The 18566-nt window shown below is 56.9% G+C and overlaps 4 protein-coding genes across 4 annotated transcripts in view; 2 read left to right on the forward strand and 2 right to left on the reverse strand.

Moving 5' to 3' along the window:
- The window catches only part of VOLCADRAFT_101835 (uncharacterized protein), a gene marked incomplete at both ends in the record, with an annotated part of 2397 nt that extends 1060 nt beyond the window's left edge, over positions 1-1337 (reverse strand). The window contains 2 exons of the mRNA XM_002948852.1: positions 91-94; positions 1168-1337. Of these exons, the coding sequence (XP_002948898.1) occupies positions 91-94; positions 1168-1337 (174 nt within the window). The remainder of the gene's footprint in view (positions 1-90; positions 95-1167) is intronic.
- A 2443-nt stretch (positions 1338-3780) lies between these two features.
- FER2 (pre-apoferritin) lies at positions 3781-7139 on the forward strand (the record flags this gene model as incomplete). The annotated part of the gene is made up of 6 exons (XM_002948714.1): positions 3781-3990; positions 4311-4528; positions 5067-5211; positions 5760-5826; positions 6306-6454; positions 7011-7139. The coding sequence occupies 6 exons, from the start codon at positions 3781-3783 to the stop codon at positions 7137-7139; spliced, it is 918 nt and encodes a 305-aa protein (XP_002948760.1).
- Positions 7140-8584: 1445 nt separating this feature from the next.
- On the forward strand, positions 8585-10550 carry VOLCADRAFT_32506 (plastidic phosphate translocator; the record flags this gene model as incomplete). The annotated part of the gene is made up of 5 exons (XM_002948715.1): positions 8585-8725; positions 8973-9087; positions 9446-9645; positions 9763-10035; positions 10449-10550. Coding segments are annotated over 5 exons (831 nt in total), but the record flags the coding sequence as incomplete, so codon positions are not given.
- Positions 10551-16589: 6039 nt separating this feature from the next.
- Positions 16590-18410, reverse strand: cyc29 (guanylyl and adenylyl cyclase family member; the record flags this gene model as incomplete). The annotated part of the gene is made up of 4 exons (XM_002948853.1): positions 16590-16754; positions 17212-17270; positions 17679-17879; positions 18278-18410. Coding segments are annotated over 4 exons (558 nt in total), but the record flags the coding sequence as incomplete, so codon positions are not given.
- Between the last annotated feature and the right edge of the window lie 156 nt (positions 18411-18566).

The raw sequence follows: 18566 nt of genomic DNA on the forward strand, positions 1-18566 counted from the left end.
GCGGTCGACTCTGAGGATCCCCGGTGCTGGTGCGGTGGGCAAGAAGGGGAAGCCGCCTCGGGGGCTCAAGGGGATCACCCCTCCTCATACCCCTCTCACACGACACGCGGCGGGGGGGGGGGGGGAGACGAACCACACACGATCGAAGCTGCTGCCAGGGCAAGAGTGTACCAGAAGTAGAACTGACCAAAAGGCGTTCTTGAAGGCGGCGACCTCGGGATGACGTAGTGAAGAAGATGTCGGAAAACTACCTACCTAGCCGCCAAGACTAAAATAAGCGCAGAAGAAAAGCAGTAATGCCAAGCCGTAAAGAAGGGGGGGAAAAGGGGAAGTTGGAGATATGCGAACACGGGAATGGAGGGCGGTCTATCAGGACGAGGAAGCCGCCCAACGAACTCATTGACGAATAATAGTAATAATGATAATAACCCAGATAACTTTCACACACACACACACGCGCGCGCGCACCAAGTCGTATATACCTCTCTGTCCCCCCGCATATCGGCCCCCCCCCCCTAGCCCCCTAGCCCCCTTGGACCGCACGCACCGCGTTCACACGCATCCGCGAGCGCCTGCAGAGCCGACACCACGGCGCTCTCGTCGAAGTCCTCCCCTCGGTGCTCCACCATCTGCCACCACAGCAGCAGAGCAGGTAGAGCAGGTGTGCATGTGTACGTATGTGTATGTATGTGTGTATATCTGTTAGAAATCGATTCGGGCCTGGCACTAGCCAGGGGCACCTAACCGTACACCCCAACTGGGGAACCGGAGACCGCCGAAACACTCCATCATCGGAGGGGGAGAGGTGTGTGTGTGTGTGTGTGTGCGCATGCATGTGAGTTGGAAGGAAAAGCCGTACATTGCTAACAAAGTGGGCTGAGTAAGGAGACTTGGTTTTGGAGCCGTTAATTTGCCGTCTGACTCCGTTGCTTTGTTAAAACGGTTATGAATCATGACAATTGCCTGTTCTCAATATTACAATTACCACAACGCGTCGTTCCGCATTTCTGGAACCGTAACAAGGCGCTTTTGGATTGTGCGCGAGAGATAAATTGCGCGTCTTCGTGCCCTGCCGTACCTGCAGTACAGCGTTTGGGTCCACCCGCTCGCGCGCCGTCTGCGCAAGTTCCTGGGGCAGGGTGGGGCAGAGGGTGGCGGAGGCCGCACTGTCGTGGTGGTGGTGGTGGCGGTGCTGGGAGGTGAGGTCGTGCTGTTTGGGAGTGAACCGCTCCTAGGAGGTGAGGTGAAGGGGGGGGGTTGGCGGGGGGGGGGACGAGGAGGCGGGGGGGGGGACGAGGAGGCGGGGGGGGAAGGGATGGGAAATGTGCAGGAGGCATTCCGGCATCTGGGCATCACATCTAAAAGAAGAATACATATATTAAAGGAGTATACGGACCAGCATGGCGCTGCAGGGCGATGTGTACGAATGGATTTGAATGACGAACGAGCCCGAGGTGAGCACAGAGTGCCCTAGGTTACCGCCCGCAAGTGCGGTTGTGTGTCCGTAAATGCCGGGGGGGCCATGGACGTCATATTGGTATTAATGCAGGTACGCGGGCGGCCAAGAGCAAAGATATACGGTGTTGAGAGTTGTCTTGGTTTCTGAGAGACACAGCTCTAAGCTGCTCTCTCGATGTATCAAACAGATGTAATTGGGTTGTTAAGGTTAGTCGGTTAGGAGAACGGCCAACACTGTACTCTGCTAACAAATTAGCAGAGGCCTACGCCTGATGTTTGGGTGGATCACTCCACACATACATCTCCTCAAGAATGTGTACGTGCGGCATTTCTGCCGTACAAACGGATGTCCGTAGACACAGGTGTGGATATTGATAGATTCAATCATCTATCCGCAGGTTCCTACGATAAAGCTTGTTACGACTTCACGGAATCACTACTATATTGAGTTCCAATAATCCCTGTAGCATCTGTTGCCATGGTGTAGTGGAATCACATCTGTCTAACACACAGAAGGTCCCCAGATCGAAACTGGGTGGCAACACTGGTACTAGGAGCTATGTACAGATGTTATCGTATTCAAGAATGAGCCTCCAGCTTGCATGATTACGTTTTCCTCTATATACACCAGCTGTGGCTCCTATCGATTGGCTGTGCTGATGAAGTGTTCGGATTGACGTAGTCGGGGGCAGGTATCCTGAATATAGGTGAGAATTTCATTAAACCCTCCCACCTAGAGGAGTGTCCTAGGGGTTTCTACCTATCATCTTTCTAAATGTTTGGAGGGGCACTGCAGTTTTCCTCAAGTGGAAAAACCGACACACCAACACAAGTCGACATGGTTATGGTCCGATATTAGACCTGATGCCTCACAGGAGTACGACAATATAAAAATATAAACAATATCTATTAACCCCCTTCGTTAGTCCTTTTCCAGCCCTCTCCTTCACCTCACCCCGGCCACCGCCTCCTGGGGGACCTGTCCGCAGAATGTTACCAAAGCCGCCGCCATCGCTCACCTCATCTCCCTCGGTTCCTGCTGCCGCTGCGGAACTTGAGGACCGGCCAAGCAGCAACTGCTGCTGCTGTTGCAGGTGTTGTTTAAACTCCGACTGGTGCTGCTGCAGACGCAGACTCGAGCAGGCGCTACTTGTGGAATGCGCCACGGCCAGGAATGAACGCCGCGTCGCAACGTGCCTACGGGTTGCCCATGAAGCATCGAGCCGTGACGGCAGCAGCACCGCTTGGTTGCGGGATATTGATGATAATGGTGATGATGAAGACGTGGAAGAGGAGATCGGATAGGCGAAGGACGAAATGTTGGGGTCTGCTGGGGCCGGGGAGCTGAGGGCCGGGCAGTCGGCGCTGAGGACCTGAGCAGCTCGGGGGAAGAGGCCGCAGCGGTCGGATATTTGACTGCTGGCAATTCGGCTTCGAGCCAAGTCAAGTAACCGGAAGGTGCTGCCGGTCCGCATTCTTCTTTTGCTGAAAAGTCAGCGCAGGACGGCAAATCTTTCTGTTCTTGCTTTGGCTCTCCTTTCGCAAGCTCTTTGCGAAATGGGGAAAATGGGGAAGGAATGGGTTGCCTCGAGTAAAGTTTTTGGGAAGGCAGTAACGAAGTGTCTTGAGGCTACGGACTCTGTTGAGGTTGATTTGGGATGCTTCCCGCGTTTGCAGTATTGATTTTCGGCGGATTACTGCTATCGGAGGAAAAGTGGTGAAGGCTAAAATTCTATTCCGCGTTTGTGCGCAAGGAGGGCGGGGGTATTGCGCAAAGGCAGGTGAAGAGAGCCAAGTTAGCGAATGAGAGAGAGGCGGAGCAAGTGGGAAATCTTGTGTAAAGATTGGCCTTCGAGAGCGGACAAGATTGCTGCCTTGTTGCCACAATTCGTCAAGTCTGATGATCCACACAGAAAATAAACTGCGTCATCAACGAACGGCACCACCTCGGCGCCACCCCCTGGCCTCAATCTAAAAGAAATCTATTGTCGGCGCATTCTACTTTTAAAGCGTGTAATCTGCACAGAAATAAGCCCTTGCAGCGTCCACTCCCCAAAGCCGCGGCCCAATCGTCCCGCGCCTCTCAACGCCCTGCGCGGCTTGCATCCACCCATTCATACATACATACATCTAAATATCCAACACAACTTCCACATTCCCAAACCTTTTGAGGCCCACAAACAGCCCGACCCACGGGTCGTTCTCCGCGCGTCCTCAACATCGGGCTCTGCCGCAGCGTCCACTGAACTCTTCCAAGACTCCACTCGGCTTCACTCTACATACACCGCAAAAACAAACCGTTCGCTTGTTAAGGAAAAGGAAATGCAGCTAACCACCGCAGCCATTGCCGCCACCGCGCCTCCATCGACACGCGTGCGGCGGCTACGGAGCGGCTTCATCGGTTCTGCGGAGTCTGCAGCTGCGGCGGTGCCGCCGCGGCGGTGGCTCAGCGGTATGGGGAGGCGGGTGTTGCCGCCGGCTGCAGCCGTGCCACCGTTCAAGGGCACCGATGGTACCTCTACCGGCGGCAGTAGCAGCGGATTCCAGCATGATCGAAAGAAGGACGGGTCGTCGTCCCCTCCATCGGCCCCCTCCCCCTCCCCCTCCCCCTCCCCCTCCAACCCCGTAGTCCAGCAGGTAAGAGACACGGGCTCGCGAGGTACGTACGACATGTCCCGCACACAGACTGCATTACTGCTCAACCAAAACTACTTGCATAGCATTCAACCCCATATTCTCTTCCGCGCATAACATACCAGACTAACTTCATCTTTGCCATATCTCAACTGACTTCAAAAGGCCATGATGCCAGTCATCCTGTCCAATAAAAGTACCATGTTCCCGCCCAATAGGCTGCCGCCGGCGCCGCCGGTGCCGTACATGCCTCCCAGACGGACACCCAGACGGGCCTTGTGTTTCAGCCCATAGGCGAGGAGGTGAGGCCCCTGGTGGCGGATCTGGACGAGCAGCTCATGAACCCGGCTTCGGAGCCAGGCTGTGCGGGCACCCGCTCTATGGCTCGCAGCGGCTACTCGGTGGACGTGGAGGCGGCGTTCAACGAGCAAATCAGGTGGGGCGCCGTCAGAAGGGGTTGGCGGGTGGGGGGGGGGGGGCCGCCCCCGGGGGAAAACAGGGGCTAAGGGGGAAGACATGCGCCTGCTTCCCCTCCTTGTTTTGCAGGAGGTACGCTTCTCCCTTTTCTATCATATATCCTTCTTTTCCTTCTTCTTCTCTCTCCCCGCAGATGTGCTGCCAGGTGGTTCGGCATTGGTTCGTCTTTCCCCCTTTGCAGGGTTCACTTCCCGCTTCTCCGCATATGATTTCCCATACCGTGCCAGGCTCCTCCGCCAGCTCGCTCTCCGCTTCCCCACCCCCCTTCCTTGGCCTCCTTTGACACCCTCGACATCCGCCCTGCCCTCACATGCCCTGCCCACCCCCGCCTGCCGCCTCCCACCCGGCCACCTTGCTCGACCCCTGGTGGCCCCCCGGCCACTACTGCCGCGCGCATACATCTACACCACCTCAAACATACATTCCTGATACAACTCCGTACCTACCTAAATCGTGCCATGTACGGCGACCGGTGGCCGTACGTACGGCGTGCACAGCATTGAGCTGACCATGAGCTACATCTACACGTCCATGTACGCCTTCTTCTCCCGGGACGATGTTGGCCTGCCCGGGTTCGCGGCGTACTTCCGTCACAACAGCGACGAGGAACGTCACCACGCCCGACTGCTGTTGGACTACCAGGTGCAGGGAGTGAAGTGAAGTGAAGTGAAGTGAAGTGAAGTGAAGTGAAGTGAAGTGAAGTGAAGTGAAGTGAAGTGAAGTGAAGTGAAGTGAAGTGAAGTGAAGTGAAGTGAAGTGAAGTGAAGTGAAGTGAAGTGAAGTGAAGTGAAGTGAAGTGAAGTGAAGTGAAGTGAAGTGAAGTGAAGTGAAGTGAAGTGAAGTGAGGGGGTGCGGGAAGGGGGTGCGGGAAGGGGGTGCGAGAGGGTGCGGGAAGTGCGGTGTAGCAGTAGCTGGGGTGTACGGGATGCAACGTAATCCGCGCGGTGCTGGTGCGTCTTTGTATCTCGGTGTGTGTGTGTCTGTCTGTGTGTCTGTCTGTCTGTCTGTATCGGTGTGATGCATTGCGCTTTAGTAGCGGGTTGTCGGTTGGTTGGTGCGTTGCAGCGTTCCCCTCCCCTCCTTGCACACATCTTCTCACCCCCAGCCTCAAACATTCCCTCCCTAACTCTTCCCCCCCTCTTCCATCCCCCCCACCCCGCCTTGACCCCCACACCGGGAACACCCGTCAGACCCAGCGCGGTGGTCGGGTGAAGCTGCTGCCCCTGGCTGCCCCGGAGACCGAGTACTGGCATGCGGGTGGGTGGGGTGCGTGACGGGAGGTGGTACGGGTTTGTACGGCAGGCGGGGAGCTGCTTTGGGGTCTCTCGCTGCCTTCTAGGGATCCCCCGGGGAAAGTACGGCGGCGGCGCCGCCCTCCCCCCGCAGACCACCTTGGGCCCCCCTGGAGGGTGGTTCATCTTGCCCCGGAGGGCCTAAAGGTCCATTTCTGATACATGATTCACTCGGCAGTGGTTCGATTTGACCAGACCCCGGTCCCCTACTGGGCTACTCGCTCCGTCCCTCCTGGGAGGGAGGGCGTCTGGGACCCTAGGGGCGCTCTGAGAGGCCGCCTGCTGCTGTGCGCGCCTGTCTCTTGCACGACAACCCCCGACAACCTCATCCTCGTCCCTCCTTTTTCCCTTCCCTCCGGCCATAATCTCTCTCTCTCTCTCCCCTCTTGCCCCTCTGTCCCGCTGTGTAATCGCTGTGCAATCTCTTGCCCCGCCCAACCCCAGAGAAGGGTGATGCGCTTCACGCCACGGAGCTAGCCCTGAGCCTAGAGAAGCTCAACTTCACGAAGCTGCGGGAGCTGCATACGGTGGCGCAGGCGGCGGGGGACGCGGATGCGACCCACTTCATCGAGGACTACTTGCTGCATGAGCAGGTGGGGAAGGGGGGGAGGGGAAGGGAAGTAGAGACATACAGAGCAATGTCTGCAGCAATGTCTGCCGGAAAAAGGGGTGCCCTGACATTCCAATAAACCTTACGCAACTGCCCCCGTAGTTCGCGGACAACTCTCTGCTCCATCAGTAGCAAATGATACACGTGTGTGTGTCTGTGTATTGGCCGTCCTGTGTCATCTCGTCCTCCGGGCTGTAAGGCTGGTGTAAGGCTCAACACGGGGTTCCTTAGTCGTCAAGTGAAATTGGTGGCCGAAGAAAAGGATATGGGTGGGTGGATGTGAGCGGATGGGTGCGCATTCGGCGCTCGGGGTACAGTTGATTGGGGGGTGGGGAGTTGTAGGTGCTTCATCCCACCCAGAAGACGCAAACCCACACATCTTCCCCTCCGGCGGAGATCCCCTCCTGCACTCGGTAGCTCGTGGCCTATTGTAGCTCATCACATGTGGCTCTTGCTGCAAACTCGACCTCCAGCTCCACCGCGATATCCTCATTTTCCTTTTCCCGCTTGGCTGGATGCCTGGCTGTCTGACCCCGCAGTCTAAGGATGTGAAGGCGGCTGCCGTACTGGTCAGCCAGGTGCACCGCGCGGGTCGAGGCCATGGTGTCTTCCACTTGGACCGCGTGCTGAGCGAGGAGTACGGCAACAAGGAGGGTGTCATCGCCTAGAGGCCAGTGTAAGGTAGCGGTGGCGGCATCGGCAGCGGTGGCGCGGCGAGCCGTTGGCTTTAGCTGCGGTCGTTGGGGGAACGACGCGTTTTGCTTGGTGCGACTGCCGAGGGGCAGGGTGGGGCAGAGGAGCTGCGCGATAGACTTGATAACAGTACTTTCAAACAATCGCGCTGACTCAAGAACAGTCCTTGGAGAAGAATACGTGGTGGCGAGGCGATGCACGAATGGGGGAGGTGAGAGATGTCCGGATCACGGAACGTGGATTGATTCGGGGCAGCCCGGGTGCCGTAGGGACAGCGTAGAGCGGTTTTGCTTTTCGTCGAGAGACGAAAAGGCACAACGGGGGGCCTCTGTTGCGCAGTGCTGGAGCCGCAACCATCGGAAGGCTGCTTTGGGTGCGCTGCAAGTTTGGCAAACTCTGCTATTTTTGTTGTGTACTTAATTGTTGATTGACTCAATGCTGACGGTGGAAGCAGCACGCCCGTTGTAACTGGTGCTAGCTTACGAATGCTGCCTTGATTCTTTCATGGTTGCCTGGATATACATTGAAAATGTGCAAACCTTAGGCGTCGAGCTTGATTCTCGATGCGGAGTTGGTGCATAAACTCTTGATCACACCTGGTTTACACAAGAGCGGCATCCGGGATCCAGCTAGATGACATCTAATCTTTACTCGGCAATGTAATGAGTTGTCGTATTTATATAGATTTGTTAAAATGTACGTAAGTAGTATAGTCCCAAGGCCGAAGTAAGTCGTCCCCTAGTCTTCAGGGCAGTACTGAAGGACGAGTTGTCTCACGTCATTTCTCTAGTATGCAGACTGCTTTCCCATGCACATAGGAGTACTGCACATACGAACGCCTCCTGCAAATACGAACGCTCCTTGCATAAAAGGGCTACAGCTTGGAAATGGAGCCCCGAAGAGATGTTGTCAAGTCTTCTACCTACATAGGATATGCCACACGTTGAAATGCAGGGATACGTTTTCGGGCGTATGCTACAATGACAAAATTAGCAGACAATGGGATATGCAATGAGCGGACTCAGGACTCCGGTTGTTGGCCCTTGATTACCTGTTGCCAAGTGCGAAGATGCAAAGATATCTTGGAGACTGTCGTATTAATTCTGTTTTGGTATACTATTAGTGTCGGTAGGTACGAGTGCCACTTTCAGAAGCCGGACGTGGTTGTTGCTTTAATCGCGAGACATCATCAACAACCTCCACGATCTGTGTGATTTACCTCCTTAATTACCTGGCCACCTAGAACGCACGGTTCTCCGCACTAATGCCGCAGGCCCAGCTTTTGCTAACCAAACAATCAACCGTCTTCTCCCTTGCCCGTTCCATCCCACATGACACCTGATAATCTCAGTCCATCCTCATATTACTACCTGAAGGCCGCATCCTACGCCGTCCCATGTCCCATATGCCCCATGCTGCAGGCCTTATCATTTCCAACAAATGGCTGATATCGGAGACCGGCTTCCACAGCACCTCCCTCCTGGCGCTGCTGCACATGATGTCCAGCTGCGCGGCCTCGAACACACTCCTGGCGCTTGGGCTGGTGCCGCGGAAGCGGGAGGTGGGAGCAGGTTGTAGCAACGAGCATAAAAAAAACATTTCAACAAAATCCCCCTTAACCCTAAAACATGGAAAACCCTTATAATACTTCTAGAACTTTAAATTATTTGCCCTCGCCCCTTTCCCTTTCTTGTCAAGTCAGTTAATCAGTTGAGATGTGTGTTTCGCCCCTCAACCCCCCCGCCTATCCCCGCGTACCCCCCCCCCCGCCATGCTATGCTGTGTTGCCTCCACATCTACTTCTGCAGGTGAGCTCTCATCTGCTAGCCCGTGTGGGGGTGCTGGCCGCGTCCTTCACGTTGGCGGTGGCCACTTGTATGGCATCGCTGGCTTACCTGCCCGCCTCCTTCGTACAGGCGCTAGGTGAGGGTGCGGGTGCGAATGGGCGGTAGCTTGTTAGTGAGGGGGGAAATGGGGGGGGGGAGAAAGAGACAAGATAACTGCGGTTTCTGACCATCACCACCCCACACACACATCCCTGCGTAACCCCCTCACCTCCCCAACATTTCCCACTTCCCTTTCCATCTTTTCCCTTTCTTCATCAACCAGCAACAGCAGCAGTCAATAGTGTCATCCGTTGCCGTGTGTTGCCCCTTCCCAACCCGCTGGCCCTTTTGACGTTTGGATCTGATTCCCCCTTTCCCTCCCTCCTTTTCCTTCCCTCTTTCCCCCTCCCTCTCTCCCTCTTTCCCCCTCTTCACCCCCTCCCCGCACCCCGCAGGCTCTACCACTCCCGGCCTTACGGCGGTGTTGGCCTTCCTCATACAGGGTAGGCGGGAGGCCGCAGTAACGTACCTGGCTCTGGTGCCCGTGGTGGTGGGTATCGTACTCGCCTCCGGAGGGGAGCCCCAGCTGCACCTGCTTGGCCTGGTGCTGCAGCTCGTGGCATGTCTGGCCAGGAGCTTCAAAACGGTGCTGCAGGTAGGGGGAGGGGAGGGGGAGGGAGGGGAGGGGAGGGGAAAGGAGGGGACACAGACACACAAACATACAGACCACACACACACAGAGCCGGCCTCTGCGCCACCCAATCACCTGCAGGCAGTGCTCCTGACGGACGAGCGGGACCGGCTGCACCCCATGACCCTGCTGGCCTACACCTCAGCCTTGTCCACCGCCATGTTGGCGCTGCTCACCGCCATCACCGAGCCGCGGAGCCTCCATCAGGCTGCTAGACTGCACGCGGCGCACCCCCACTTCGCACCGCTGCTGGCGCTGTCCTGCGGACTCGCCTTCCTGGCCAACTGGACCAACTTCCTAGTATCCAAGAAGCTGGGGGCACTGACGCTGCAGGTGCTGGGCAATTTTAAAAATGTAAGTTTGGGGGGGTGTATGTGTGAGGGAGGGGAGTGTGCTGAGTATGCAAAATGAGGGGGCCAGGGAGTGACAGGCCGCCTGTGTTGACGGGGCGCAGGGAGGTTTGCAGGCCACTTTCTAACGACCCTCACCACCCTCACTACCATTACCTCGGTTAATTTTCCATTACACAAGTCGTCTGGAAGTCTCTCCCCTCTACCCTGCTTGCCGTTATCGCCCCGCATCACGCCCTCACCCTCACACACACGCCCTTCGGTCCAGTTCCCCCAGCCCCGTCACGCACACGCGCACACCCTTTACCGCAACCCCACATAACCCCGGTGCGGCGCTCACTCCGCTCACGTCCCCCCGGGAGGGGCCCCCCCCCACCGGCCCATGACTCACCACCACCACCGCCCCCACTGCTACAGGTGGTGGCGGCCGCCGCAGCAGTGGCCGTGTTCTCGGATCCAGTCACTCAGCTTGGGTTGGTGGGGTACGGCATGACGACAGCCGGTGTCTTCACCTACTCGCACCTGGCCCACAAAAACCCGCCCTCCTGGGTACCTGCGCCCGTGGCGGCGCTGCTGGGCCCCGCCTTCGTGTACCGCCCGCCCGCGGGAGGGCCTGGGGAAGAGGGGGGCCCGAGCGGGGACTGTGGTGGCTCGGGGCGGGATCGGAGCTCTGTAGGGGCGGGGGTGAAGGCGGGGGTGGGGGGGTCAGGGTCCCTAGGACCCGGACCGCGGCTAGAGGTGGTGAACGGCCTCGGGGGAGATTTGGAGTATGGGGGAGCGCCAAGGGCGAAGAGGGGGTCGGGGAGGGGGCTGGAGGAGCGGTTGCCATTGCTGTAGCAGCTGCGTGAGTGGTAGTGGGAATGAACGTGGGAGGAGTGTGGTGCAGTGCAGTGCTGCGGCTGCGGTTGCCTCCGAGTAGGGTGTACTTCGGATATTTTACCGGGTTCACCGTCGTCGCCATTATAATCATCGTCATCGTCATCATTATGGCTGTAGCTAGTGTATTTAATCTTCACGGTGTATGGGGGGAGACTGTGGAGGATGCGGTTGCGGTTGGCCCCACGGCAGTGAGCGGGAGGGAGCCAATGGGAGTGACTGGGTGCCAACGGTTGGGAGAGACAGTTAGAAGAGAGGAGGGGGACACGAGGCCTTATGAAGGCAGAATGAGGAGGTGAGCAGTGATCGATTGGCAAGAGTCAGAGTCAAAAGTGTTTTTTGAAGTTCTTTTGTCTTACATTGCATTTTGTCGTCAATGGTTTACGTAGGGGTGTGGCAGTTTCCGACGCGATCGGAGTGGAGCGACTATTTAGGCGTTTGTTTTTATGTTCTTTTAGGTGGTGCATCCTCTGCCGGCTACCTGCATCTTGACCAGCTGTGCTGCTGTTGTGATCCACTAGCATGCCGGGCCTTACATCACAACCATTTTTTGCTATCACATCAATTGCGTGCTATCGTGATTTTTTCGAGGCCGCAACCCCGGTGCAATGGCCGGCAGTAATTACAAAAATGGTATCGTTGAACCACTACGAGTACTGCAAAAAATATTGAGGCAAAAAGAAATGGTGCAAGGAAGAGATTGCACATAGTACCGGTATGCAGTAGTACCGGTGCGGGGCGGTGTATTCCCGTCACCGCGTCATGGCGACTTGAGTTTGTTGGTTGAACGCCTGCAAGTGCTCTTCGCAACCCCCGGTCTTTTTGATCATGCATTTCTTTTCAATGCGGGTCCGAAAGGACTCCGGGTGCATCCCGAGCGTTGCCGAGGTCGGTAGTCTCTCTCGCCTCCTCCTGCAGGATGACCAGCGTCCGCCGTGGTAGTGTATGTAGTAGGTGTGTGTGTGTGCGGTAGAAGGGGTACTTCGTGGGTGAGGCGAGTGTGGTGGAAGGCGGCATGACATGATGGTTACACACGGCTATAGGCTTTTTCCCCGCCCGCCCCCGGCCCTTACGTGGCATCTAGGCCGCAATGGCGAGATGCCGGCTCCGAGAGCGTCCTGTACGGCGAGAGGACGGCTAGGGCAAATGTTCGAATAATAAGGTTTAAGGCCCATAAAGAAAACGCCTGTTGCGCATCGCTCCTCCTCCTCCTCTTGCTCCTGCTCCGGATCAAAAACGCGTCGCCTTGAGAGATGTTCGCGGTTCGGCGAATAGTCTGTGTTTCAGAGTGTTTGTTTTTGCGCCCCCGGTCGACCGGCAGTGCTCACTGACTTCGTTCTCGTCCGTGCCTTCTCGACGCCTGGCGTGGACGTAGGAGTATAGCAGGAGCAGGACCCCTCCGTACTGCGAGGGAAAGCGACCTATTGTTACAAAGGACATATATTGCGTTGCTGGAAAGTATCGCGTACGTCAATTCGTACTTTTGTGGCGCGCTCGGCTCTTGGAACTGGAAGGGCGGCTATCCTGAGTTTCCGCTCTTTATAGTTGGCACTACCTCAACACCGAGCGCACTACCATTCACCTAATGCATCCATTCATCCAGCTACCTAACGCACACGTCCTCGCACTGACTTGCGCCCTTGCGGAATACTGTGGGGGCCGACTGGCTGCACCGGGGCCGAGGCCTTTTCGGCTTCGAAGAAGCTGCTGACTACCCTCTAGAGTCTCCCGTGCTTGACCACCAACCAAAGCTGACGACTGGCTCAACAGCTGCCCAAACTGACCGTCAGTCAGCTGCGGCATGCAGGACGGACCGAAGCAACGTGTTGTGGCAGTCAGGGCGGTGCGGTCAAAGTTTATTGATCACCGCACCGCAGCGCACTGCGACAGCAGCCAACATCTCGCCGCGGTGGCGCCTCCAAACGCATCCATGCGAAAAACGTGAACGGGCGAAGGGAAGAAGCTTTCACACAAGCTTTGACAGCGAATGTGCTCGCACTTATTACCTTCCGCGTACAGCTCACTAACACCATCCACCACCATATGCACCTAGGCAGCATCTGAACAGCCTCTATTACCCACATCTTAGGTGGAATACTATATAACATAATTCAACTGCCGCGTCCAGTCGCATCATCAGCAAACCAACAGAGTAACCACAACCCTAAAGGCACCAAGCAGGTAGCCTATCGATACTAAGGTCCTTTAACAGCGACTCTAAGAAACAATCAGCAACTGCAACTGACAGATTTCGCATCTGAATGCAAAACGTCATCTGAACCTTACGAGCGTAAGCAACCGGCATCATCACTGCCGCTACCAACAACTAAAGTTTTGTGCAAAAACAAGCACGCGCACGCCATCGCTACGGTACTCAGATCGTTCGCACCATTAAGAACGGACATACATACATACATACATACATAATGAGACGCGCAGCCAGTCACCTGGGCAGGCAGGCATGCCGGTGCTATTCTGGACGCATTTCTGGGCCAAGGAGCAGCAAAACGACCAGCGAAACACGCCCCTCATAACCGTGCGGGCCTGTTGATTGGCTGCCATTGACAGCTGCCGCCGGGATTTCAAAGCAACGTGGAAGGGAACGTGAAGAGGGAGCCCGGAAAGGGATCCAGAAGTAGCTGTTCAACCGTGTGCAGCCGCGTGCAACGCAGCGAAAAACCGCCGCAGCGACCCACAGCGATAGGTGGCGCGTCGGATCGTTAAGAGTATAACCAATAAATCAGTCACATTCCACACGGGCATCGTTTCAGTAACACGCGGCGAAAAGGAAAAGGACGGCAGATGGAACGGCGAGGTCGGTGATAATACCATGGAAAGGAAAGGAAAGAAAACATGCAGTCAGAAGCACAGGGCAGGCCAGGGACAAGTGTGTTGCCTGCTGCCTAGCCCTGGAAGGGGAAAGATGGAAACGATTTTGGAGAGTTTAGAGGTGTTCGGGATGGTCCGCCATTGTCATGCTAGGGAACCAGCATGGCATGCAGGTGCCGCACGACGCCGCAAAGCCATCGCTAAGAGGGCAACCCACACCACAGAACCACACAACGACCCAATGAACCGCCAAAGACCATACAGCCATTATTTCCAGAGCAATATGCAGCGCTTCCTCGACAAACACAGCACACATACACACGCACACACATGGCGCATCCCGGCGCTGTACCAACCCGACTCGTCCACTAAATCTACAACATACGACCCAACATGCTGGTGAGCAGGACTTCGTGTCAAAATTCGCTAGGCAGCGACACGGCACGGACAGTAGCCCACACGCTATCCCTTTAATTCATCTAGCCAGGTCTAGGTGCCCCTTTCGAGGACAGAGCAACAACACAACAGTAGCCCACAGCTCAACTTTTGGTCGCGGGAAAAGCGTCGTGGATTGACCGCTCCTGGGCGATATTGATCCTTAAGACAGTCGCCGGCCGATGCGGCGCGGGAGGAGGGAGGTCAAAGCGTGTATGTCCAAATGCCCTGGCCGCTTACGCCTTGCCATTACGCCAGCAGACAGCGCGCACGCAATCTGCTGTGCGCGCGCACCAAGGGCAACAGCAGCAGCCATAGCAGCCGAGAGCAGAGGGGAAGAAGACTACCCAACCAGGGGAATGTGGCGCGTTAAACAGAGCAACATCACTACCGCAGCCGAGCGACTCATGTTTTCGTTTTCAACCGTTTGCGTGACACTCGACAGTTCCCTACGCGGCGCGCGGCTGGCGGTGCTCGATCACACATCTCGTCCTCCGACGACGGACCTTGCTAACAGACTCTCGCGCCAGGACTGCTCTCTCGCGCCAGGAGCACCGAAACGACTCCAATCTTTCAAATGCTTTCCAATTCATAAACCCAAATTAACAGTCTCATGAACCTGAACTACGTACGGGTTCAAGGAGGCACATAAGCGCATCTTAAGCAGGCAAATATCCCCTCGGCAAAACTGTTCATAAGCTTTTTTCCCTCAGCGCGTCTAAAATTGAGGGATCTTGAGATCATCATAAAATATAAAACCTCACCAGTCGGGATAGCACAGCCGCTTTCAACAACAAATCATAGCACCGCCGCAAAGAAAGCCGACGTGCGACCGATCAGGACGAAAGGAATGGCTTAAACCCAATCCATACTTTGCCACCCGCAGCCAACCAACAGAGATTGTGCGCTGGGCCTGCTTCGCTTTGCTTCTAAACAAGAATCCCTATCGTTCAATTCAAATGAAGGTGCGATACAGGGTGCGCCTTTGGTCAATCTCTTCTCTTCCTCCAGAATATGGCTGGGCTTATGTACACACCTTCGAAGACGCCAATCACCAAGCAACAGCAATGCAGGTCTAGTGACTGCTGGCATGGTGCCGAGAAACCGGCCGCGCCTGGCGTCGCACACCCAGATCCGCCGTGGCCCTTACATCCCCCAGAAAATTCCATGCTGGTGGAAGCCTTAGATTCAACCCACAAACCTACAACAAACCGCAGCCAGAAGCACAGGACATGCCACTTTTAAATTAGAAATAATCTTCAATATCGTCGTCAGGTATGTATCGTTGGCTCTCTTTCACGCCTGCCCGATCAAAGCGCTCCCCGATCAAAACTTGGGAAAGGCAGGGAGCCCCCGCGTGACGCGACGGGCGCGGTTACGGACTTTCCGTGCCGTTCACATCGCGCCTGCGCTCCGTTGCTTTCCGCGTCCTGCTCCCTCATGCGTCGCTCCACGTCACCAATTTTCGCCCCCCACTACCCTCCCCCCACTACCCTCCCCCCACTGCCCTCCCACCACTGCCCTCCCACCACTCCTTTGTACTTCTGCATGAATGCACTGATTCGCCGTCCACCCGGTCTAATGGGTGCCAATAACGGCATAGATAATACCACAGCGAGCTGGCGGACCTATGCCATTCCAGCTAAGCTACCTTTCCTGGGCATCACTTCCTCCAACTCCCCCATCACCAGGATCTCGTCCCAGCACCAGTTTTCGGGGCGGCTCCCCTCACTCGAGGGCAGGTGGTGCCCACCAACCAACAGGCTGGTTGTCCAGGGAGCCGCCACCTGGGCTTTCTCGCCCTCCCCTTCCCTCCCTTCCCGCCCCGCCCAGAGCCTCAAAAGTCGCACCGTCCACTGGCAAGACTGCGCGAATGGCGCATCACGGCTGCGGTTGCGCTATAATCATGCTCTGGCAGTACATGATGCTGCTACGGCCGCTCTTTTGCTGCTCCTGTTGAAACTTTGTGGCGGGGCGGATGCTGCCGCTGCTGCTGCTGCTGCAATTATTCTACGGGAGGAGCACGACTGCCGCAATGCCTGAACCTGTCGCACGAGACCTTGGAGACCTGGTTGGTTGGTGCCGCACTGACCGAGCTGTAAGAGCAGCCGGAGCGACCAGAGCTGCGACAATAGGGGGATGAGCTGCAACCATTGGGGAGGCAAAAAAAAATATACACACACTGCGTGCGTGTGTGCGTGCTTGTTCCGGGCAACCCCCCGTCTTCGACAAGGCATGGCATTCTTCCTTGGTGCTGTCATCCATTCGCCCAGACTGAACTTCTCCTCCACCTGCGGATCCCGCTTCTCCTCTTCTCTTGCCTTCCCTACGCGCTGCTGCTGGCGTAGGTGGTTCAGGGCTTTGGTTCAGGGCCGAGGGACGGGTGGTTCATGGCAACTTGGTGCGGCCTTCCAGCCATCACCGTGCCACTCCATTTCCTATTGCCAGCCCCACGTCGTCGGTGTCTCCCGGCTTCAGCAGGTAGGTGCGGAGCAGCCCCTTACCCTTCACCTCCACCTCGCCACGGCACGTCCATGCCTGCCGACTGGACTCCGGCAAGGCCGTGTACGTGTCCTCAGAAATCTGCCGTACGTGCCGTATACACACGCGAGGGCACGGGAAGAGGCCGCGAGGGAACGAGAGACAGAGGCAGGGATTGTTTCAGTGCGCATGATCAGGAAGCGGCAGGAGGTGGGGGAAAGATGTCGGTCGTGGGTTGCTGGCCGCAAGCAGGAAGGACTGTCGGGCCCCTATGACGTGTGCTGCAATCCCCGGTTTCATCTTGCAGAGACCCAAACAAGTGAACGTGGACCGGAATTCGTTTGATTTCACCACTTCTTTCTCGTCTCATGTGATTCATATATAATTCTCTTTTACCTCTCGTTTTAACTGGAGGGGGGGAGGGGGAAGGAGAGCGGTGTGGCCAAGGAAGTCAAAAGGAAGTCCGTTTGCAGTGAGGGGGCATGGCTCGCTTCACACCAGGCGCGCACACTGCACCAGGTTCGCACAGACCTCCACCCCATACCCCACTACCACCCACCTGAATAGCCCCCGGTACACCGGTGCTTTCCATGCGGCTGGCCGTGTTGACGGTATCGCCTAGGGGAGAAAGTAAGGGGAGGACGCGATAGCAGCCCCGTGTTCGGGAAGGAGGGAAGCGGGAAGGGGGAGGACGAGGCCTGTTTCAAACGAGGCAGAGCGTACATGACAGGAACTAGCAAAATCGCATATACACATCTCCCCGTGTAATGCGGCGAGGAGGGCCGACGGCCGATAGACATGAGCAAAAAGCCCTTTCCCCTCTTTGCGCCCCTCTTCCCCCACGCGGCCTCTGCACTCTGCCACTCCCTAGCCGGCCCCAGCCGGTAGTAACCCCTCTGCCGCCACACCGTCCCCCGCTACTGCACCACCTACCCACTTGCCCATCTCGCGCGCCCCCTTACGCCCCCGTTCAGCCCCTTCCTCACTCCCCTTACCCCCCCCTCACCCTTAACCCCCCGAACGCACCAAAGAGGCAGTACCGGGCACGACACGCCCCCACAATGCCGCTGACGACGGGCCCGCTGTTAATGCCCACGCGAATGCGGAGAGGCTGACCACTGACGGGGTCGCGGACACACGCAGCCGCGCGAATCATGGCCACACCGAACTTCACCATGTCCGCGGCGCTGGAGGGACTGTCGTTCAGCAACCCCGTGGCGGCCATGTCTGCAACGACGCAAACATGGGAGGGACCAGAGGGACGAGATCAGCAGCGGGGGCAAGCGGAACAGGAAAGGAGTCGAGGGGGAGCGCAGAGATAGTACTGCAGGAGGGGGGGAAGACGAACCACTGGCGAATGACGCAGAGACCAGGATGGGGGGAAGGAGGAGAACTGATCATGAAGAGCAAACCCAAATGCAGATGTTGTGGATGCAGGATTAAACGGATGCTTTTAAACTGGGTGTTCCCAGCTTTTCGGAGGATGTGCCGAAGAGATGGAGCCCGCCAGGCCCCGGCCCCGCAGGTACTTGGCCGCCCACCCACCCCATCCTCCACACCCGCCGAGCAATAAATAAAAAACGCACTCCATTACCAGAGCGCGTCCGTGTCACTCAATCGCTTACATGCATCGCCGATGGTCTCCACCTTGTATACGTTGAGGGGCGCCAGCAGGTCGTCATAGCGGCTGAACAGGGAGTGCAGTAAGGCCATCACCTGCTCCGGAGCCAGGGAACGAGCCATGGTGGTGTAGCCAACTGCGGAGAGCGCGGCCGGGGGCGAGTGAGGGGGGGACAGGGGGCGAGTGAGGAGAAGGAGAAGGAGAAGGAGAAGGAGGGACGGACGATGGGAAACAGGCAGGTGACTAGGGAGGGAGGAAGGGAGGGAGGGAGGGAGGGAAGGAGGGAGGGAGGG

The sequence above is a fragment of the Volvox carteri genome (assembly GCF_000143455.1).
Source record: "Volvox carteri f. nagariensis unplaced genomic scaffold VOLCAscaffold_11, whole genome shotgun sequence".
Lineage (NCBI taxonomy): Eukaryota > Viridiplantae > Chlorophyta > Chlorophyceae > Chlamydomonadales > Volvocaceae > Volvox > Volvox carteri.